This window comes from Phyllopteryx taeniolatus, chromosome 5, assembly GCF_024500385.1.
Source record: "Phyllopteryx taeniolatus isolate TA_2022b chromosome 5, UOR_Ptae_1.2, whole genome shotgun sequence".
NCBI lineage: Eukaryota > Metazoa > Chordata > Actinopteri > Syngnathiformes > Syngnathidae > Phyllopteryx > Phyllopteryx taeniolatus.
Window position 1 is genome coordinate 32957022 of NC_084506.1, and position 24018 is coordinate 32981039.

A 24018-nucleotide genomic window follows, 5' to 3' on the forward strand; every position below is an offset into this window, starting at 1 on the left:
TCTGTCTTTACAAAGAGAATAAGTCCGAATGTTCCCTGCTTTGACTGAGCCTGTTATGTGGTTACTGGAGAAGTGAAGAAGTGCACTGCGTCCCGATGAGACCTCTGGAAAGGCAAAATGCTCGAAACAGCTCTTGTGTTGGACAACATAGCATGCGCTATTCATTCCCTTGCGCTTGTTCTGTATTGGAAAGGTGATGCATATAGTTAGTTATCTGCGCTTGTTTGTTTGCCAGGGAATCCTAAAACTCATAGTGGAGATTGCGAGGGGGGGTCTCCGGAGAATATCGAGTGGAAATCCGCTCCACGGAGGCGGGCCGAGCGGCGGAGGGGTAGAAAAGACACACATGCGCGTCGAACTATATCGGGACATCCCCAGCTGTCCGCGGCAGAAACCCGACCGGGTGGCTCCTTATGCGCCGGGCCGAGCCGAGCCGAGCCGAGCCGAGCCGAGCCGACAACAGCTTGCCGCTCGCGCTAATCTGCACCGGTGACGCCAGCAGTGCGCAGTGTAAAACCTGGAGTGCGCTTGTTTTGGGGGATTTGTGGCTCCGACCCCTTCCGACGACATTCACGCACTCGTCACTGAGATTCGCCATTGGACACTCCTGGCTGAGTTGGATACCATGAGATCTTTTTCTTTGGCTTCTATAAAGATTGATTCTTATTATTATTTTCTTCTTTTTTGAAGATTCCCACTGTTATCATGTTGCCAGAGATAAATAAGGTGAGGAAACTTGTTTGTATTACCACTCACTAGTGATCAAATTGTACTCGCATTATACATATCGCTTTAAAGTTCATTACGAGGTGTTCTAATGAGTACATTTCTATTACAGATATGTCTTTATCGGTCCCGATGTCACATATAGGTAACAATTTACAGCTACAAATTCGGAGATAAAAGTTGCATATACTACCTACAATTCTTTGGAAATAGACAGATAATACTTGAAAATATGTATTTGATATCATTCAACATGGAATATTTGCAAAGGCTCACTGGATTATGAACATATAAGTCTATATTTGCTACACTGTCGCTCGTGAACTTGGTTAACCAGAAAATGCCGAATCAATATGAATTCGAGAAGATCCGTTGTGATGATAAACTCAATATTATTGGCCATCCCCAAATTCCCCGTAAAATGCAAATTCTGTTTGTACGTGCTGGAAAATCCGCTGCCTTTCTGTTGCTTCTGATATCGGCGTTGAACAGTTGCTAAGGCAACATTTTCGATTTCGAAGTTACCTGGCCTTTGCTCCGCGTGCTGACCCTCTGACCGAGTGGCCATGAGGCTTCCTGCCGGGATGAGCCTCCATTTGAGATTTTCAAATCAATGTTTTCACCCACAAGACACGGCAACGTTGATTCATCGAGTTGAGTTCAGCGTCTGCCGAGCTGTATTTACATGACAAAGATCTTACAGCATACCATGAAAACAAGAAAGTCAAAACTCACGACACACAAATGATGTTGGTACCGTCTGCCTTGTGGTAGAGCATTGAATTGTTCTCCCGGAAGCTTTTCGCCAATAGCATAATCACTGAAGTGAACATTGGACAATATCCCTGTTGCACAGCCGATGATCTCTCACGGCACACTCGCGCCGCAGCACGCCGGTCGGGAATGACTGGCTTCGTGTGTTTAGCGCACCAACCAAGAAAAACCGAGTCAGTCACGCAAGAAAACCCCCAAAAGATAAGTTTGGGGTTTCCAATGGACAGCGTTAAATGAGATGAATGAAAAGCATTCACAGTCCTGTTGTCACGTGACGCCATATGGCTCCACAAGCTCAACATTCATTAGTCAGTTCATCCGCCCAGGTGAGTTCTTATGTCAATCCGCCGCAGTGACCTACATGCCCCCTACCTCAGATTGTAACACGACTACCGTGAAGACCACCCGCGGTTTTATCCGACCCAATGGCGGGAGTGAAGCCGACGGGCCCTTCCGGGATCTTGTTTACTTTCAGATCATCCGTTTTGACTCGTTCATCGAGTCCGGAAGATTCTTTTGCGATGACTCTCTCACGTTATGTTTGCCTCACTAACACAGGAGAAGATTTCGATTTCGATTAGAGCAAGTGTTTCTATCCCGGTCAGCACGTGTCTGTTTCACCTTTCCTTCCCCCTCTGGGAAGGTAGGCTGATCGGCCTGTCTCTCCGAATGGGGTTAAGCTTTATTTCACCCACACGGAGCCAACACAGGCTCACACACTGATTAAAAAGGCACGTGCCGGCCAGATTGGTATCCAAAGGGATTCATCCCAAATACCCCAGTTCCTTTTGATAGAATGCGAAAGTCCATTGCTTCTCTCGAACCCATTCAAGCGCACACGCGTACGTCCGCTGGCAAGCACACGGACGTACGTGCACATGTTCAAACCCAGGAGATTGCTTGTGGCTGGGTTTTTACACAAGTCAGATCTTTTTAGATCTCAGTGCATTATTTTGGGTAACAATCTTGCGTGCGTGTGTGACTAGAGAATAAATATGAGAAGCAATTTCCTCACCACTGTTTTCATCTTTTGAGGTGTTAAAGGATTCCTGACATTGTGTGTGACTTTCAAATTCAAAAACGAACAGCAGCAGATTTGCTGTAACTGTTAGTAGTTGTGTGCTTGAAACAATGATTCTTCCTCCTGCAGACGTCACGCCCGGAGGCATTCCCTCACAGACGGCAAGCAGAGGCCAGTCGTCTTGGGACCAACCGATCCCGCTTACAGGTCAGATTTGAACCTCTGCAAGATGCTGCGGCAACTTAAATATATGAATACAATGCACAAGATTGCCACACGGTTCATTTGCGCGTTCTGGGAGGATAGTACATGCAAATAGATGAATTTAGCATGTGCAATTCGATTCATCAAAGCTGAGACATATTGCGAGGGCTGATTGGGCATCTTTATACACCACATCTGAAAAGCAGGTGCAAATGGCACCATGACAAGGCAAAATTAGAGGCGACTGGGAGACTGGATCTTTTCCATTCATGTAAACATTTTTGGAAATGCCAGAAACCAAAAAATACTTTGGCACAACATCTATTCAGCAATGTGATTTTGGAGCTTCTGAATGATCCAAAGGCTGACTTGGAGCCAGTCAGCCAGACGTGACCAAACGTCTTTCAACTCTGCATTTCCTTGCGTCTGGATTATTTCAGCACTTTGTGCCTCTCCCAAAGCAGTTTTTTCTGCTGTGTCCTCCCAAGTTATGAACACAATGTTACGAAGGATGGGCATATTAAATATGGCTTTTATGCTGTTGGTGGTGTCACCAAAATTATCAAAGCGACAGATTCCGCAGTAATGTTTGTTTGTCTTCCACTAACATTTCCAATTCCATCACTTCAAATGTCACCCAAATGTTCAATGGTGAAAACCATCAGCGCTACCTAAAGCGAATAACCCTTTTGAAATATGGTGATCTCCACTACTTTTACACTTGCAAATGGGCTGTCACTTGTATAGCGCTGTTCTATACCAGCCGTAGCAACACCCCCGACTTGGGGGAGAACTGCAGCACATTTTCCAAACACCTCGCGTGGGTTGCGCTCGTGTCTAAAGGCAAACTGCGCGCTGGATAGCCGCAGTGACATCAGCGCGGTCAAAATTGTCAAAAGTCAATAGTGCAAATTATACGCAGGTATAGGGGAAAATGGAAAAAAAAACTTTCACATTGTATAAATGTATGCCGCCATCTTAGTTAAGATAGTTAAGAAAAAGCTGTACACTTTCATTCCAATATTCCACCGCCCCCTAGAGGTTATGAGAAATGTGTACACTTTCATTCTAATATGCCACTGCCACCTAAAGGTTAGGGAAAAAGTGTAGCCTACACTTTCATTCCAATATGACAGGGGTACGTATGACTGCATATACGTACAGTTGTGCTCATAAGTGTACATACCCTGGCAGAATGAATGAAATGTTGTGATTTTGAATACGACTGATGACTGAACAACAACCATCCTTCATTTCTTTATGGTTATGTTTTGTTTAATGATTATGCGTGACCTTTTAATTTGAATCCAATTCAAATCAAATTCAATGTGTTTCACCTGGCCCTTAATGTTTTCTTTAAAGAATTGTACCCATCTTACAAATTCTGCCTCGGTAATCAAACATATGAGCACAACTGTGTGTTTTGTCATTTACTAAATAAAAGTAGGGTTGTGAATTACAAAATAAGGCCAGGTAAATAAAAATAATTACGTGTTCAAATAAAGTGCTTAACTTCAGAATAATTATTTTTAAAAAGTAACAAAATACAGAGATAATACTTAATGTTTTGATCATATAGGTAGAAGCAAAATCATGCATTGTAAAAATGCATTAAAGATAGGTAGAAGGGTTGTCGAGAATTTTGAGGTCAACTTTGGGGGTGCGTATTATACATGGGCGCGCATTATACACGAGAAATTACGGTAGTATGTCAGGACAATGTTAGTCTAACCGGACATAATTGTGGAATGGCAGCTAAGTAAATAAAGGCATGTCCTAAATTTGCTCTGTAATTCCCGCCGTGACACTGATATACATCTTTATGACATCTAATTCTTCCGAGCACACTTGGCATTGGACAGGGGTTTAATTTTACCCATCAGCTCTCAGAGTATGCCAGATGGCAGCCAGAGAGGAGCAGGTTACTGCTCTTCTCCCCCTCAAAGCCCCCAGAGACAGCGCCAGGACATGGCCTCGTCAGGACCTATAGGACTTTGTCCCCATTACACTCGGTAACTCCAGCCGCTCCCTGCTGGGGGTGCTGATCACCTGAGCCACAAAGTCAAAAGCGATCAGCCCAACACAAAGACACAGCGATGAAAGAGGCTGTGACAGGCATGTAAGGACAGTGTAAAAAAGATATCATTCATTTATAGGTCACACTCGCTGACCCACTCTACTTCTTTTGTGTTTACAACTGTGTTGTATTTGGTGAATAGGTACATCTTCATTGGAGAGATTGATTTCTGTCCTTATTTAGAGGTTGTTCCATTAGATACTATACATAGTTGTAAAGTTAAGCAAGAGAAAACATCTCCACACGTGACCCGTTCTATTCAATTATTGCACAGTTTATTGACTGTATTTTCAACTTGTTTGTGTTATTTCGTTGTTGTTGTTTGTTTCATTTAATCTTGTAGTGACGTTGTTGTTTTTAATGACAGAAGTTTGGCCCAGGAGTAGGAACTTTGCCTCAGCGAGAGCCTCCGGTAGTCCAGGTGGTGGTCAGTAATGCCAAGAATCAGCACCAGCAGCACTCTGACCGTATCCTGCCCCAAATTGTCAATCAGGGGGTCCAGAACTACTATCAAACAAACACAGTAAGGATCTCATACATTCAGTGTTTTAATCCAGTGTCATGATCTTTCTGATAAGTAGCAAAAAGGACTACGCATTTTAAATGCAGTTGTTGATATTATTAGTCACGGCTCGCTGACTGATTTAGGTAGTGTGTGTTTGCTGTGGAACGTCTTGACGGTCACTGTGTTGCACTGGTAACTAGTCATGGACATGCAACTGTAGGCTCTTTTAATAGTGTGGATAAGTAAGACGAGACAGAGCTGAAATCTGAATGTCCTCGAACAGGTTGAGAGGCCGAAGCCCACTCAGCAATTCACCGTGCGATTTGGTGCAGCCATGGATAAAATATCAGTGTCTCGCAACACCAAACTCTTCAGCAACAGGCTGAATAAAGAAAAGGCACCCGAGGGTCGCAGGCTACCAATGTCTCCTTCAGGTATGTTTTCATGGAGCACAATAAAAACATTCTATACTCCAAAGTTCTTATCTAACCTTAATCATAGACTCATGGTAGAGAATAGCATGTTTGCACCACGACGCTGCTCACCCTCCTCTGCTCTTCCATCAATATGATAACATGACTCATATGATCCTCCTCCTCCTCCTCCTCCTCCTCTTCGTACCTGCTAACAGACTCAATCTACAACTTCCAAGATCGTCTGACAGAGTTTGAGAAGGAGGAAATAATGGACTACGCAGAGATCTGGTTCCTCGGGCTGTGCTCTCAGAAGATAGAGGGTTCCCAAGATGCACCGCAGAACTGTGGATATGATGATGAGCATGGGAGCTACATCAGGGTAATGTTCAGATATTATCGAGATGATCTTTAACCTTTAGATGCCCAAATAACATGTCCAAAATGTGAGGAATTTTGCATGGTGCTAGAAATGATTTCCAAACATTGTAGATGAGCTCTAGGTTGGGCAAAGCACGTGTTGAATTGGTGTATTGTTTGCATCTAGGTATTTATTTAAGAATGAAGCTTTCTGAGGGAGAGCCTGGCTCACAATCATTCTTCATCCCAAAGATGTTCGAAGGGACTGAAGTCAAGGCTCTGAAATTGTGCCACTCTACATTCATCCCAAAATGTCTTGCTTTTTATGACTTTTCTGCTCAAACATGACAGAAAATGGCATTCCCGAAACTATTTTCACAAAGTTGGAAGCGTATAATCATCGAAAATGTTTTCGTAAGATGAAGAATTCCGATTTGCTGGAACTGAGAAGTGAGTATTACAGTATATGTAACATAAAGTTAGCATTACATTCTTGTATAAACATACTGGACACTAGTTTCTAATTTTACTATTTTCTGGAAAATGAAGAGTCCATTTGTCAGTTATCTTTATGAATTCACATGCCAATATTAGGGTGCTATTACCGTATACGTATATACACACATATAAAGTACCGTATTTCCGCGACCGTAAGGCGCACCGTATTAAAAGGCGCAGTCTCAGTTACGGGGTCTATTTCTGTATGTAACACACACATAAGGCGCACCGCATTATTGGGCGCAGGCATGGTAAAACATACGCTAGCTTAAAACATACGGTAGCATGCATGCACGCTAAAACATATGCTAGCATGCATGCTAGCGTATGTTTTTAAAAAGGCAGCGGGAGCAAAACTGAGTTCGGTTGTACTTTATACAACAAGTATTTAACAATGTACTCGCGTTATTTTTGGATCAATCCTCATCCACAAATCCATCCAAGTCGTCCTCATCTTCTGTATCCGAAATGAACAGCTGGGCACGTTCTCCATCAAACACGCCGGGTTCCCTCTCGTCATTGTCGCAGTCAGTCTCGTTGTTCAGCAATGATGCCGCCGTTTTCCTGCTTCCTCCACTTGCGAACCGTGGATTCGTTGCTCTTGAATTCCCGCGCGGCTGCTCGATTCCCACGTTCCTCCGCTTAACTGACAGCTCGCGGTTTAAACTGTGCTTCGTAAGCGTGTCTCTTCATAGGTGCCATTTTCGGGGGTCCTTAGCCAAACCGATGTTGTTTTGCACAATGCACATACCGGAACTATATGCCTACTGCCTTTAGCGTCCTCTTTCACGCGCACCCTTCCCCCTTTAACGTCCGCATGCTGTCCTCAGTCACGTCCGCCTTTCCTCTATATAAGCAGCGTGTCGGCAGGAGATGCTTCCGGTCAGTCAAGCGGAGCGAGCGAGCGCTCATCAAAGTCTTTTGTTGTTCCAGGTACTGCACGACCACATCGCCTACAGATTTGAAGTACTTGAAGTGATTGGAAAAGGCTCCTTTGGGCAGGTTCTGAAATGCTTGGACCACAAGACCAACGAACTTGTAGCTGTTAAGATGATCCGCAACAAGAAGAGGTGCAAGTTGGGAAAATCTATTTGACTTTTGTATAAAGTGGCCAGTGGTAAATATGCACGTCAACATATTATTTGGTCTCCAGGTTTCATCACCAAGCTTTAGTTGAGCTGAAGATCCTGGATGTGATAAAGAGGAAAGACAAAGACAACGTTCACAACGTCATCCACATGAAGGAGTACTTCCACTTCCGAAATCACCTCTGCATCTCCTTCGAGCTTCTCGGGTTGGTACATGCTCTTTTTTTTTTTTTGTTGTTGTTGCTTCTCAACAGCCACAAAAACATGGACAAAATCTGGCTAATCATGTTTCAGCGCCCTTCCCCTTAGCAAGGAGTTATCACATTGCGTTAAGTGATTAGTGTGTACCGTAGGCACAGTTTTGTTTATCCCTTTAAATGGAGGACGTTTTGAGGACGTCTTGGACTGCCACCTTGTCTCGCATTCCTTGATTAGAGCCCTATCTCTTACCCCTTCTTGCTTCATGGTGCAGAGGCTCCAATTACACCATCCATAGCGCAACCTCATTGCAACAGATAGCACGAGCACATTGCTGGCACAATCGTGCTTTATTCCCAAGTAAAGGGGACCCTACTAAGGTGTAAAGTGTGCAAAAATGTTTGCAACTTGAATAAAGGCACTCCAAAAAATGGTGACAATTTTAAAACAATTCCAACTTACCAATTTCTCCTGTCAGGGTGAACTTGTATGAGCTCATCAAAAAGAACAACTTCCAGGGCTTCAGTGTGGCTCTCATCCGTCGCTTCACCCATGCTCTGCTCAGATGCCTGCAGATGCTCCACAGAGAAAAGATCATACACTGCGACCTCAAGCCGGTACTGATTCATGCCGAACCAGATTGTTGTATCTTAGTAGCGAATATGAAACTGGAATAAAAAAAACAATTAAATTAGCTACTCTTTTGTTGCCTGTGAAGATAGTTTAGTCGTAGTAGTAGAAGAAGAACATCTTGTGGAGCCATCTTGTGGAACTGTATAGTTATACAACACAGCTGTGGAAGAGAAACTTAAAAAGTTGTCTTCAATAGGAGAACATCCTTTTGTCTCAGAGAGGACCAGGAAACATCAAGGTGGTCGATTTTGGATCCAGCTGTTACGAGCAGCAAAGAGGTGAGAGCCTATGGCTGCATGTGTGCTTTTATATGCCAAATTGTACTGACTGGACACTTCATTAGGTACAATTTAACAACGTGCAATACAAACGGTTGTTTCAAAAACATTATGCCTTAAAGGTCCCACGCCCTCATTTGTTTTCACAATCTTTAAGGCACTTTTAGCAGGTTTGCGAGATCATTTGGGTTGTTAATGTAGTATTACGCAACCAAGAGCCACTGAGGCCAAGCGACACAACTGAAAGGAGTTGTACTATTTATTATAAGATGTAAGTGTCCATCACACATCAAAATCAAAAGGGGCATAGTTAAATATGATAATAATGCAATACAAAATAAACTCGCGGTACATTCATGCCATCCAGTAATTGTACGATCAGCAAAAGACCGGAAGACAAAACATCGAACATACATCACAGTAACTATGTAACTCAATCAGATGAAACATATAGAAACAGGCTTCTTTAATCAGATTAGAACGATGAGCAAGTGAAGTAAATTGGAGCTCTTGTCACCTCATCCACTGTAGTGTACACCTACATCCAGAGCCGCTTCTACCGCTCCCCAGAGGTCATCCTGGGTCACCCCTACAGCATGGCCATTGACATGTGGAGTCTGGGCTGCATCCTGGCTGAGCTCCACACTGGGTACCCTCTCTTCCCTGGGGAGAGTGAAGTGGAGCAGATAGCATGCATCACGGAGGTGCGCACGTCATTCAACACTTTCTCGCATTCACTGTACATGAGCGATTTTGCTCGGGTTGTTCGGTGCAGTGTTTGATTCATCACACTGAAGTCAGCGAATTCCTTTTTGTTTGCAGCTTCTCGGAATGCCTCCCAATGATTTTGTTCAGTCGGCATCCAGGAGGAGATTGTTTTTTGGTAAGACGTCATCGTCACCTTCTTTGCTTCACCTTTTAGTGGATAGGCCTGTGATGATCATACAAGAAGCCGCTCTTCACATTTATTCGACGTAAACTTTGTCAGGCAAAAATATTAGTAACTTCAGTGGCTGACAATAAGCCAGCCAATCGGAAAAAAACAATAATAGGAGTAGTCACAAAAGTCTCCAAGTACTGTAATTGAATGCGTATTTGTGCCACTCGGTGTAACAAATGTAACAAAGCTTATAGGATTTATTTATGGGGGGGGGGGGGGGGTAGTGTTCCGAACCAATAATTAGCTCTGTTTGTATTTATGTTCAGACTCAAAAGGAAATCCCAGAAACACTACCAATAGTAAGGGGAAGAAACGAAGAGCCAATTCCAAGGAGCTGTCAACTACACTGAAGACAAACGATGCTTTATTCTTAGACTTCATCACACGCTGCCTCACGTAGGTTCATGCTTTAGCTCTGGTTCCGTTTTATTTCATTTCACGGCCGTTCATAAACACTCGTCTTCTCCCTTGTGCCTATCAGTTGGGATCCAACGAAACGGATGACACCAGATGAGGGTTTACAGCATGACTGGATCCTGGAGGGGAAATTCGACAAGGTGAAGCCTACAACCAAACCATCCGGGAAGAAGCCGACAGACAGCGTGACAGCCACTGAGCCAAATGGTGACTACAATTACGGCAAACAGGCTAACGGCAAATCCGGTGAGTACTTTTCTGCAATACCGCAAGTCCAACGCTCCTTACATGGCACAATTTACAATTGTAGCACAAACCTCCTTGAAAACGACACATTTAAAGTCCCATAACACATGCTACACCTCATGACATAACACAACGCTTTTGGGAACTCGTTCCGAAGGCAGAGGGAAGCTGTGTAAAATAAGCTAACGCCAATTCAAAGCATTGTGTCACATTATATAGCTTCAGTGTTTTGTCATATTTGTAGTGGTGGTTATCTTCTCACGCTTTGAAGACAATTATAAATGTTCAAAACAAAAAAACAACTGGGTGTGGTGCATCTGTGACGTGAATCCATCAATTTCCATCAATCAGCTTCATTCAAATGATGATTGTGTTTGAATGTTTTGAATCTATTCATGCTAAGAGTGGTTAACTTATTTTTTTACAGTTGTAAGACCTTTAAGAATCTTCAAATGTTACTTAGGACATTGCCTGTACGGTTAATAACGGTGTGAAGATGGTTTGGAATGGATTGGTGTTATCGCCATTATTTCTTACGTGTTCCCAGGAACAGATGGTGTTCCACCTCAGTGGTTCCACTGCAATACGTTTTCCAAGAAAACAGTATGATGTGCAATTTTCCAAACGTATTATTTCCTTATAAAGCAGGGATCTAATATCATTTCTTGTCACGGTACAGTGGAGAGGTTCAGCAACGACGAAAACAGTGACGACGACAAGCTGAAGAGACACAGTTCAGGCACAAAGACGACTCCGGGTGAACGTCTGCAGCCTGTTGGGGCGTCGGCGCAGGACGAGGTGTGTGACGCTGAGGATTCGAAATTTGAGGGTGTAGAGAGGCCTGTTCACATCTTCGTCAAACCTCGGGAGGAAAAGGGCACAGAGATTCAAGAGAGCCTCGTGCTCTCTCGGTGTTTGCCTCATTTAATGAAGTAAGAGCAGAAGAGAGCTGTGCTCCGTTCAAGGAAAACGGGAAACTTAAATGGGTCCTGAGATTTGCACCTGCTTGTCCCTTCATTAGTCAGGGATACAAACTAAAACGGTATTAGCCAAGCTTTCCGGCATGGTGACGGTGACAGGTTGCTACAAACGCTGCCATGTTTTTCGAGTGAACGTGACCCCACACACGTGAAGACAATTCTAAGGAGAATGGCCGATCAATTATGATTATGAACATTTTTGTAAATATATTTAAATATAAGATATAGCACTGACAGTATGTCGTTTGTAATGTTGGTACGTGTTTGTCGGCCACATGGTAAAACCTTTTTTATTATTGTTATTCATTGGGCATAATCTTTGCTGAGAACATTCTAATTCTTTTTTTTTTCTTTGTTTAATTCCCACCTCTCCTTTACAATCCGTCTCATGTTTAACTAACTATTAAAGTGTGTCTGGAATATAGGCCAAGCCAAAACTGTTTTGTGTACAGAGACACAATGTCATCTACTGATTAACTGAAGCAAAAATACCGCTTATTAATTCTTTGATTTTTTTTTGTTTGAGCAAATGTTTTGTATATGATTAGGAAACGATGTGCACCTCAATGATCATGTATTTGTGATTAGTTATTGTATTTTGTGTCCAAAATATGTGTAGTACAGAATATCTATTTATTGTTACTGTAAGATAATATTTTGAATGTGTGCTACTAATATTTTTACACGAGAAACTAAAAGACAATCTTAGTTTGTGCCTTGCATTATTAGATATCTTGAACTTTACTGGTGTGTGTAAATCTGGACGAGAAACTGTTTTAGATTCTTAGATTTGTCCAGTACAATAAGAAACCTCCATGCTTTTTTTTCTAACAGTGATTTTTGTCTTGCGTCACCACCGGTTTGAAACAGACGACAATGCCCTTAGTGACAATCAGGCCAGCCATCACAGATTCTAATAGAATGGAGGAGATTGAACATAACATATCAAAAGTGAATCATTTTCATGTGTTTTATGCAAAAATAAAATATGATTTCATATATCTGTGTCTATGAACTCAATAATGAGACCGGACTCTTCAGCACTGTCGATCCAAAAAGCAATGTTTGAGCTGAACTTTGTTTATCAAATAAAAATGAGAAAAAGTCAGACATACATACACTTTACAGCTGTTTTTGTTTTTTGTTTTAATGTATGAGCAAACCAGTCAACTAGTTATTATTAGTAGGTGGAATTATTAGTGAAGTATTATGACTAACGGTTATAATTCACCATTTACGAGGTGTATCAGAAAGGTTCCAGGAATGGCGTCACAAAACACAAATTTCACAGCCAAACTACAAATTACGATTTCTCCCCCTTCAATGTTATTGATTTGGAGTATACAACTGTGATCACAGCTCTCTACAGCCATAAAACCTTCTCCCACATGCTATTATAGTTTTACTTTTATACTTCTATTCTATTCTGTTCTATACTACCATTTAAAGGTTCTGGCTCGCTTGGACATTTCCAAAAACAACAACAACGCTTTCATTCCATAAAGATAACATTAAATTAACCAGAAATAAAATGGTAAAAATAAAAAATAATAATGACCCTCAAACCTTTGACTTTTTAGTCAAAAAGTAATGAACCCAATTTAATTCGACCTACTAGTAAGTGAAACTTTTCAGAAATGTTCACAGTTTCTATCTGAAATACTTGTTTAAAGTTGTTGTCGTTTTTGTTTTTGTTTTTGTATAAAGCTGTCATATTCCTGTCAGTCATTTGGAACTGGGTTCATAGTTGTATGCTTATCAGAAGCAAAGAGCTGTGCGTAAATTTCTCTCTTTGAAAGGGGAACCACCACAAAAAAAGTTTCAAAAAAATGCTGCAACAGCACAGTCAAAAAGTGGCTGAACTGCAAACCTTGAAAACTGAAAAGAAAAGGAAAAAAAAAATCGGTTCAATAATTGGGCTCATTCCCCTTTGGACTCCCCCTCGTAAAACGACGTGTATCCGTGGAAAAAAAGTGATTGAGTGATGAGATGATGTGATCATGAACATCATCTGGGTGAATCAATCTTTTGAACGGTAGTTTACTATGCCGATGATAGCATACGACAGCAGCATTGAAATCCCTGTAAAGCTCTCGTCCGTGATTGTGTTCAACAGAAACCAACCGTAAATATCTAAATGTTTTATGAATCGCTGTGTGAAGTGAACGTGGCCATAATGAATTCCAACCTTCATGATTCGTTTCCGAATTCCCCTTCAACGGCTCCCCTCTGTTGTGGCCCTCATCTGATGCCGTAGACGGGAAGATGGCGTCGCTCGCGCTGGTTAGCCGTCCTGCGAGTGTCCTTCCAAAGATTCCGAGTGAGTACCGTCCAACTTGTACTTCATATCTATGTGCACGGTTTTATAAATATTAAGTATGACTAATACAATGACTTTGCACAGGTTCACACTGCAAGCACGAGCGCGTGTTAAATGACCTTGCTAACCTGCTTGGCTAACGTTAGCTGTTTTGTTTCAGTAGCTACCCGACAGGACAGAAGGACACTAGCCTGATTTATGTCGGGGATTAATAGAAAGAAGTCTTACCTAACTCGCGTCTAAAGTTTCGTGAAGAGTCTTATCGCTCCCGAGTTTGTGTCCGTTCGTGTGAGATGAGCGTGACAAGTGTTGTCAAGGTGTTTGTCTCACACTGTCAAGCCTCCGTAAGAGTGGCTGGAACTACAACTCAATGGCTTATATACCGAGATTGTATAAATATAACATTGAATTCAGATTCTGAGTGTTAGAACAAGCCGGCTCATCCATTAGGAAGAATCCTCATTATTGTCGTGACGTACATGCGCATTCACGAAATTTGGCCTCTGCTGTAAAACCGTCACAGTAGTGGCCATCGCAAACATACACAGTTGTTGGCCCACACTGGAGCAGTTCAGGGTATCAGTGTATTGCTCAAGTGCTCACAGCCGTTGTTGCGGGGTGGATGGTCCATTGTGCACCTTCTACTGCTGACCAGGATAGAACCGGGAACTCGGACCTGAGCGATATGCAGAGGAACGACACTGCTGGGCCATCAGCGCCCGCGGATCCGGCGCTTGTTCCCTTGACGGCCAGGGGTAGAACTTTGGTCTACACTTACGATTTCCACTTGTGAGAACAGAGCCCAGACCGAGAGCCATAAAGAGAATAAAAACATACTTATTTGTGGGGCAGTAGTTCATGCACTACACTGTATGTGGGGCATGACCCAACACGAATAGCCGACGACCGTGTCAACCACTTCGGTGAGCAATCAAACATACAGTGGGTACGGAAAGTATTCAGACGCTCTTAAACTTTTCACTCTGTTATATTGCAGCCATTTGCTAAAATCATTCAAGTTAATTTGTTTCCTCATTAATGTACACACAGCACATATTGACAGAAAAAACAGAATTGTTGAACATTTTTCAGATTTATTAAAAAAGAAAAACTGAAATATCACACAGGCATAAGTATTCAGACCCTTTGCTTAGTATTTAGTAGAAGCCCCCTTTTGAGCTAATACAACCATGCGTCTTTTTGGGAATGATGCAACAAGTGTTTCACACCTGCATTTGGGGATCCTCTGCCATTCCTCCTTGCAGATCCTCTCCAGTTCTGTCAGGTTGGAGGGTGAACGTTGGTGGACGGCCATTTTCAGGTCTCTCCAGAGATGCTCCATTGGGTTTAAGTCAGGGCTCTTGCCGGGTCATTCGAGAATAGTCACAGAGTTGTTATGAAGCCACTCCTTTGTTATTTTAGCTGTGTGCTTAGGGCCATTGTCTTGCTGGAAGGTGAACCTTCGGCCCAGTCTGAGGTCCTGAGCACTCTGGAGAAGGTTTTTGGCCGCATTCATCTTTCCTTCGATGGCAACCGGTCGTCCTGTCCCTGCAGCTGCAAAACACCCCCACGGCATGATGCCGCCACCACCACCATGCTTCACTGTTGGGAGTCTATTGGACAGGTGATGAGCAGTGCCTGCTTTTCTCCACACATGCCACTTAGAGTTAAGGCCAACAATTTCTATCTTGGTCTCATCAGACCAGATAATCTTATTTCTTACCATCTTGGAGTGCTTCAGGTGTTTTTTTAGCAGACTCCATGCGGGCTTTCATGTGTCTTGCACTGAGGAGAGGCTTCCTTCCGTCGGGCCACTCTGCCATCAAACCCCGACTGGTGGAGGGCTGCAGTGATGGTTGTATAATCAAACACAGCTGGACTCCAATGAAGGTGTGGAACCATCTCAAGGATGATCAGAAGAAATGGACAGCACCCGAGTTCAATATATGAGTGCCACAGCAAAGGATCTGAATACTTATGGCTGTGTGATATTTCAGTTTTTCTTTTTTAATAAATCTGCAATAATTTCAACAACTCCATTTTTTTCTGTCAATATGGGGTGATGTGTGTACTTTAATGAGGGGGGGGGGGGGGGGGAATAAAACTTAAAGGATTTTCGCCAATGGCTGCAATATTACAAAGAGTGAAAAATTCAAGGGCGTCTGAATACTTTCCATACCCACTGCACTATTGGGTGCAAGTGCAGTTTATTGAAAAATGTTAACTTCCAGGCTATTCTCTGTTATTATAAAGTTAGTGTTTGTCATTTAAAATTGAACCTATAATTTACTATGTGTACATAAAAGCCGGCATCTATCTCCTCTTTCCAATTAGAGGGCTGCTGCCCCCCCACCGTGTCATCAGCCTCGTGCGTGGGCCCAATTCAGCAGAGGAAGCTGCACCATGCCGTCATCCCCAAAGGGAAAGGAGGCCGCTCGTCATCCAGTGGCATCGCCGCCACCGTGTTCGGTGCTACAGGCTTCCTGGGCCGATATGTGGTCAGTCGGCTGGGTGAGTGGAAAGGGAAATGGAGAAAGTTACAAATACATAAAATGTTGTTCTTCACTTTGTATTCCATTGGAATCCAAATCTTAAGGCTTTGTTGCTCTTTTCCAACACAGTCACACACAGTTTGTATTTGGTTTTCAGGTCGGATTGGCTCGCAGATCATAATCCCTCACCGGTGTGATCAGTATGACACCATGTATTTTAAGCCTATGGGGGACCTGGGACAAATCATTTTTATGGTGCGTAAGTCTCAAAAGAGTGCATTGATGTCCCACAAACTAAGATGGTAGAATCCTCCTTGGACTCCAAACCTTGACTTTTTGGGGGAATTCTGCTACAGGAGTGGGATGCCAAGAACAAAGACTCCATCAAACGAGCTTTGGAGCACTCCAACGCCGTCATCAATCTTGTGGGAAAAGAGTGGGAAACCAAGTATGACCTGACCTGCCACCATTCACGGCTTAATAGTCATGGAATACTGACACACATTGAATTTGTATTTGCCTTTATGTGTGAAGGAACTACCGCTTTGAGGATGTCTTTGTGAGCATCCCTCAGCAGATCGCCAAGGCAACCAGAGAGGCCGGCATCACTAAGTTCATCCACATGTCTCACCTTAATGCCGACATCCGCAGCCCATCCAAATACCTGAGGAACAAGGTTAGAAATATGCTGTGATATAATGGCATGTGTTACTTATGTCCGTAATTTTGTTTTGGTCGCCATCATTGCGGAAAATCCTGCTTCACAAAAATAGGATGTTGGAAGTGGAAGTAGGGCTACCGCTAACAATTATTTTAATAATCGATTATTTTTTTCCCTGAATCAGATAGAAATGATTTCTCATTTCAAAAACAGCACATTATTGCAAATTGGCAGTGCACAAAAAAGTTGGTGCAAGAAAATTCCACTTCTCTTATACTAATACATTATAAATAATTACCAAAATCCAAATCGATGTTGACTTGTCGACTAATTGGTATGCGGGAGAGTTGTTTCCCAAACCACACTGGGCAACAACACAAACAGCCTTTTTGACCATCCCAGGGAACACGCCCACCGAGTCATAAATAGAGGGACTCCACACCGTAAATGTACAGCTGAGTAAGTCTTTTGGATTCAAGGTGAAATGTCTTAAACAAACAACAACAGTCCAGTTTCCTTGATTCAACCTTTGTGGGTTGCCATGACCTTGAGGACTGGCAGTCTACACAGGCAAGTAAGTCTGCCTGGTCTTGAGCCGGTTAACCCGGCATCAAGGCACATACACAACAGCGGTACAGACGGATTTAACAGTTGCAGGACACGACGACTCGATAATGACATTCATTGGCATTCCTTTGTTGTTGCAGCCCGAAATGGAAGAGAAGTATTCAGTGCTGCTTTTCTTTTTTTTTTTTTTATGAACACGAAGGCTTCATTACCACAGATTAAGCAGAGCAGGCTTGGGTGTCTCGAAAGCAGAATGTCTTTTTTCTTTGTTCTGCCTCATCATTCGGCCTTTCCCTAAGAACCTCTCCAAAGACGTTTGTGTTTTACTCCGTTTTGGTAGCTTGTAGGCTTACTTTTTGAGCGACGCGTGTGCTTTAACGTGGACAGAGGCGCAGGCGGAGGCACTTGATTTTCAAAACAAAACTTTCAGATTCTGATTTTTTTTGGGTTCATTCTCTCTGTGCGGCTCAGTACCGGTTGGGATAGAAAAAGTAAATGACAATAACATTATTCAAAACAAGCTTTGCGTTGGATTTCTCCTGATACAAAATGTGATTTGAGTCATTCAAACTACATGGCTCGGCTAGTGCGTATGTTCGTTTCGAGCTCTCTCACACTTTTTTCTCATGTCGAGTTGTACAGCCGAGGCAAGACAACCTTGGCAAAATATTTGTGGCTTGAAAGAAAAATTGTAATTGCTTAAATTTACAAACTGCTTATGTTTTGTGGAAACGAGAACAGATATAATGAGATAAAATGAAACGCCAACACCCTAAATCTTTTGAGGAAAGTGCAACTTCATTCAATCAAAAAAAAGAAAAAACTAAAGTTCAGCAGTAACAGTTTGTACATTGTGACTTACTATGATATAAAAACTCCGGTTTTCTCCCACATCCCAGAAACATGTATGATAGGTTAATTGAAGACTCTAAATTGCCCGTAGGTGTGAATGTGAGTGCGAATGGTTGTTTGTTTATATGTGCCCGGCGATTGGCTGGTGACCAGTTCAGGGTGTACTCCGCTTCTCGCCCAAATTTTTGAGCATAACATTTGAACATTTGACATTTTTGAACATAAGCGCGCACACACAATGCGATAGCACCGATACCACTAACGTAATGAACAAAATGTTCTCTTTTTGTTATTTACAGGGAAATGGCACAACATTTCAAAAAAGACTTTACAAATTAAATTGGTAGCGACAAACAGACTCACACGCCACACGGCACCAGCACATGCCCGAACAGTGTCATGTCACGAGTCCTTCACAGCCAGTCGGAAATCACAAAACCTCTTAACTTTAACCCACAAGTTGCTTCAATTCTGAAAACTGTAAACATTTGGGGTTCCACTATAATAATATAATAACAAATTGTTCGCTGCTTTTATTTATTGCGGGGGCTTTGTGGAACGTAATCCCCGCGATAGACAAGTTTGCTGTACTTTTCGTGATGCACTGACATTAATAATTGCACCTGCACTGGCTAACTAGTTATGAACGTTCCAAAAAATGACGTGGTTTGCTAGATCCAGCTGGCGGGCCTTGTGTTTGACACCTGTGCTCCATTGTTTGTCCCAGGCTGTAGGAGAGACGGCAGTGAGAGACGAGTTTCCTGACGCCATCATCATGAAGCCCTCTGAGATGTTCGGGAGGGAGGACCGGTTCTTCAACTACTACGCAAGTAAGACTGACCGTGCATAAACGGCAAAATACAAATCGAAGCTTCACTCGCTATTATTTCATTCCTTCAGACATGCGTTGGTTTGGCAACGCCATTCCGCTCATCGGCCTCGGGAAGAAAACTGTCAAGCAACCTGTTCACGTAAGATGACTTTTTCCTCTGTCACAAACACAACCAGCAGGGCATTATCCTTATGGACTTGTCGGCTACACAGGACAAAGCAAAGCGCAAACTACTGTGGCGGTGTAACCCAAATGTGTTGTAATGTGCTGGTGTCTATCACTATGCGACTCTAACACAGTAGCCATGTCATAATTAGGGTCAATATTTAAATGACAAAAGACTTCCAGGCCATCAATATGCAGAGCTGACGTCATAGGCTGTTTCATAGTCCCTGAACGCTGGCAGCTCGATCCATTCCACACATCCGCACACAGATCTAATTGCGAATATTACTCCGCGGCGGACTAATATGGGAGCGCATTGGCCTGAGGTTCCGCCTGTGCGCCCCGGGACCTGCTTTGGATAAGTCACAAGAGTTGACGAGAAATGTGTTCTCTGCATTTAGCCCATCACAGAGAACACGTACACATTAGTGGAACACACTGGCGCAGGGGGCGGCCGAAGCGCCCGGGGAGCATTTCGGGGTATCGGCGTCTCGCTCAAGGGCACCGCCGCCGTGAGTCCGGGGGATGTCGGCGGACGGTCCGGTCGGGGTCTCGAACCTCGGTCCCCCACGGTGGCAGGCGATGATCTTAACCATTGGGCCGTGGCTGTATAATAATATATATAATATATAGTGTATTGTTACTGTATAATGTCTATAATACTGCTATTTCTCTTGATTACAAATTTGTAACAAACCAATTGTTTTTGGGGGGGCTGGAACAGATTAACGGCATTTCAGTTGGAATATTGAATTTGATATACAGTGCGGCCGTGAGATATGAGTAAACCCAACATATGAGTTAGTTGAGGTACAAGCCGTCGTTAGGAGGATTTCAATTTTTTTTTGCGAACAAGAGTTTGAGATATGAGCGCAGTGTGGTGACAGAGAACACAACTCTGCTTGCTCACTTGCAGTTTGGCAGTTAGTGAACCCTTCTTCCAAAAGAGGCTTGCATCTGTTTGATACCACTCCCACATGACCTTTGCTGTCAAACTAAACGGAAAACAAAGACAATTACACGTTGTGTATTTAAAACAGTCACAGAGCTTTGCCTTATTCTGCAGAATGCTAAAGTCGTGCAAAAACACCATGGATATACTCTCAAATATCATAGGTGTGGTGTCAAGGCTTTTAGCAACGGATATTTGAACACATATGTTGGCAGACCATCTAACAATAATCGCAGGCATATATTCTTTACCCTCTGTGAAAAAGGATTCATATTGCAGTTTAATGAACATTTGTAACTGTCTCCATATATGACCGTATTACGCTGCCCCCAGGCGGCCAAGGCGCGCACGCACACCAGAAGGTGCTGCACGATCGCAATGAATGAATCATGATGCATGCAATTCTATTGCATTATGTTATTACCATATGTTTGGATAAAGTAGTCAGGTGTCAAGTAAGTCTTCCTCTTCACCAGGTTGTCGACGTGGCGAAGGCCATCATCAACGCGGTCAAAGACCCAGAGGCCAACGGCAAGACGTACGCGCTCGTCGGGTAGGTGACCAAGCGCTTGCGATCACAGGACACATCATTTAGGTTCGCCTGCACAATCCAGCGCCAGCGCGCTCTAATACAAGATACAAGAGCTCTATCCAAAATTCTGCCTTTACAAAGATAATGATTTTCAATTTGGACAGCGTCATTATACAATACAGTGTGTCCCGGAGGTGCGGACGGACACAAGCGATTGACGGCAGTGCGGACTTCTTGCGTTCAGTTCCCGTGACTCTTGCAAGTTCATAAACCTTTGCATTACAAATGTTGGGAATCATGTTAAAGATGTTATTTGTCAATATTCCGAATATTTCTTTCTTTCTTCCTTTCTTGATGTGTCCAGACTTTTGGGACACATTGTAATATTAGTTAAACAATGTGTTCATTATTATTATTATTATTGCGTTGTTATAGATCATTTGGAAAGTGTTTTTAATATTTTGAAACCGCGACAGACATTTAGCAAAAGAGATCAGCGTGTGTCACGGCTTCATTGCTTCTTCCTTCCTCTCAAAGCAAACTTGCACATCCAATTGACAATGAGACTTTATTGTGATGCATTTTTTTCCCCCCGTTTTGTAGTCCCAACCGGTACCTGCTCCACGACCTGGTGGAGTACATCTACGCCATCGCTCACAGGCCCTTTGTGCCCTATCCACTTCCTCGCCCACTCTTTCTGTAAGCGTTTTAACAGGTTAACATTCACATGCAATTCTGGCTGGTTCTCATCAGATACACTTCAAGTTGAGGTTAGGATGCTTACTTGTTTTGAAAGCTTTTTATTCTCACAATTGTTTGTACCCACAGTCACACAATTAAGTGGAGCGGTGACTCTTCTGAATGTTCACCTACAATACTCTTTAGGGCACCTCACGCACATGAATTAGCACCCGTTATGTTTCTAGAGAACCCTATGGGGGGCACAAGCCAGTGCTAACTGGAGGCCGGTCTCAAGTCCGCATGAATGCAGAGGATTGTGTGAGGAAGGGCCGACAAAATATATATGAGCGTTCATTGAAAGAATTCCATCCCAGATTGGTCGTAGCCCCGGTTAACAACGTCCGCCCCTGGCACCGTTAACCGACAGGGCGCCAGTGGAAATTCAGCTAGTGTGGGTCGGAGACAAAGGAGAGGTTGAAGCGTGTTCTTAGGCAGAGAGAGAAGAGGAAAGCACAGAGCCTAGAACTGAATCTGGGGACTGTGAATGCTGGGACTATTGACAGGAAAAGCTCGGGAGTTGGTTGACGTTGTGATGAGGACAAAGGTTGATCGATTGTGTGTCCGGGAGAGCAGGTGCTAGAAGCTGAGAAATTCTGGAAGGAGCTAGACGAAGTAGTTCTGAGCATCCCAGACGACAAAGAGAGTCGTGATTGGTGCAGATTGTAATGGGCATGTTGGTGAAGAAGTGACGGGTAAGTACGGCATCCGGGAAAGGAACTTGGAGGGACAGATGGTGCTAGACTTTGCAAAAAGGATGCAAATGGCTGGAGTGAACACTTTCTTCCAGAAGAGGCAGAAACATAGGGTGACCTTGAGGTGGCTGTGGAGTTTTACAGGTGAGAAGATGCCTGAGGAATGGAAGAAAAGTATGCTGGTGCCAATTTTTCAGAACAAGGGAGATGTGCAGAGCTGTGGGAACTAGAGAGGAATAAAGTTGATGAGCCACACAATGAAGTTATGGGAAAGAGCAGTGGAGGCTAGACTCGGGACAGAAGTGAGTATTTGCGAGCAACAGAATGGGTTTCATGCCTAGGGTGAGTATCACTGATGCATTAGTTGCCTTGAGGGTGTTGATAGAGAAGGTCAGAAGGTCGATCTAGAGAAAGCCTATGACAGAGTACCCAGAGAGGAACTGCGGTACTGCATGCGGACGTCTGGAGTGGCAGAGAAGTATGCTAGAACAGTACAGGACATGTACGAGGGCAGCAGAACAGCGGTGAGGTGTGCTCTAGGTGTGACAAAGGCGTTTAAGGTGAAGGTGAAACTGCATCAGGGATCAGCTGTGAGCCCCTTCCTGTTTGCAGCGTTGATGGCTAGGCTAACAGATGAGGTTAGACTAGAATCCCCATGGACGATGATGCGCAGATGACATTGCCATCTGCAGGGGAAGCAGGGAACAGGCGGAAGAAGCGTTAGAAAGGTGGAGGCCCGCACTGGAAAGGAGAGGAATAAAGATTAGCCGACGTTAGACAGGAGATGCGTGCATGAATGAGAGGGGTGGAGGGGGAAGAGTGAGGCTACAGGCAGAAGGGAGAGAGCGAGTCCAGGAAAAGGAAATGAAGAAACGGGTCCGAGCAGGTTGGAGCGGGTGGAGGAAGGGGTCAGGTGTGTTATGTGACAGAAGAGTCTCTGCTAGGATGAAGGGCAAAACTTATTATAAAACAGTGGTGACGGACGGATTAGAGAGAGTGACACTGAAGAGACAACAACAGGAAGTAAAGCTTCCTGGAGGTGGCGGAAACGAAGAGAGAGCAGACTTGGATGGTTTGGAGACATCCAAAGGAGAGAGTGAGTATCTTGGCAGAAGGGTGATGAGGATAGAGATGCTGGAAAAGAGAGCTACAAGAGGACCAAAGAGAAGGTTGATAGATGTAGTGAGGGAAGACATAGGGCAGTTGGTGTTGGAGAGGAAGATGCAGGAGATAGGCTTGCATCTTGCACTTTGGAGACCCCTAACAAGACAAGACGAAAGGAAAAGATGTTTCTCGACTTCCCACTTGTATGGTTGATCTGTAGATCTGTAGAAATCTCCTCTAATGTTCTTCCGTTTGTCCTTTCAGCCTGGCTGCTCAGTTTTTCGCATTGAACCCATTTGAGCCCTGGACAACACCAGACAAAATAGAAAGGGTAAGACTTTGGAAGCAGTTCAAACAAAGAATTCTACCTCTCACCACGGTCCGTCACAGTTCACCAATTTAGCTTGATGAATACTTTCTTTCCCAGTTTCACGCAACCGACATGAAGTACCCAGGACTTCCTGGTCTGGAGGATTTTGGTATCAGTCCCTCCACCGTAGAGCAAAGGGCAATTGAGATTCTGCGTCGCCATCGCCGATTCCGTTTCCTGGAAGCTGACCTTGATGCGACAAAGCCAGCGAAAACTGTCAACTACTAAAGTATTGAATCAGTGTCTGAACGTCACTTCAGGATGCTTTCACTAAATTCTGTATGTAAATAAAGAAATACCAAATAAAATCCCAAACTATTATCCCTATAGTGTTTTCTGTGTTTGCCGTAAAGCTGCACTGAAATCACGAGCATTGTTCC

The 24018-nt window shown here is 43.5% G+C and overlaps 2 protein-coding genes and 1 long non-coding RNA gene across 5 annotated transcripts; 2 read left to right on the plus strand and 1 right to left on the minus strand.

Moving 5' to 3' along the window:
• Window positions 1-370: 370 nt before the first annotated feature.
• On the plus strand, window positions 371-12439 carry dyrk4 (dual-specificity tyrosine-(Y)-phosphorylation regulated kinase 4). 2 transcript variants are annotated; one of them, XM_061775084.1, is made up of 14 exons: window positions 371-726; window positions 2651-2728; window positions 5170-5325; window positions 5591-5741; window positions 5939-6102; window positions 7512-7648; window positions 7732-7872; window positions 8343-8481; window positions 8694-8775; window positions 9307-9479; window positions 9598-9658; window positions 9982-10111; window positions 10197-10378; window positions 11058-12439. In XM_061775084.1, exons 1-14 carry the CDS (start codon window positions 706-708, stop codon window positions 11312-11314), a joined length of 1872 nt encoding a protein of 623 aa, XP_061631068.1. In that variant the 5' UTR covers window positions 371-705; the 3' UTR covers window positions 11315-12439. The 2 variants fall into 2 exon arrangements, with proteins under 2 accessions (XP_061631068.1, XP_061631069.1); XM_061775085.1 differs by having other exon boundaries at window positions 5173-5325.
• LOC133478703 (uncharacterized) lies at window positions 8786-14043 on the minus strand. Its single transcript, XR_009788741.1, has 3 exons — window positions 13907-14043; window positions 13547-13707; window positions 8786-9438 (listed from the first exon to the last, which is right to left on the minus strand). It is a non-coding gene; the product is annotated as an uncharacterized LOC133478703 (long non-coding RNA).
• ndufa9a (NADH:ubiquinone oxidoreductase subunit A9a) lies at window positions 13539-23959 on the plus strand. Of its 2 annotated transcripts, XM_061775090.1 has the most exons (11): window positions 13539-13678; window positions 16013-16189; window positions 16328-16425; window positions 16527-16618; window positions 16705-16846; window positions 18978-19080; window positions 19151-19221; window positions 20676-20752; window positions 21335-21430; window positions 23533-23599; window positions 23696-23959. In XM_061775090.1, exons 1-11 carry the CDS (start codon window positions 13624-13626, stop codon window positions 23864-23866), a joined length of 1149 nt encoding a protein of 382 aa, XP_061631074.1. In that variant the 5' UTR covers window positions 13539-13623; the 3' UTR covers window positions 23867-23959. The 2 variants fall into 2 exon arrangements, with proteins under 2 accessions (XP_061631074.1, XP_061631076.1); XM_061775092.1 differs by lacking the exon at window positions 21335-21430.
• The last annotated feature ends 59 nt before the right edge of the window (window positions 23960-24018 follow it).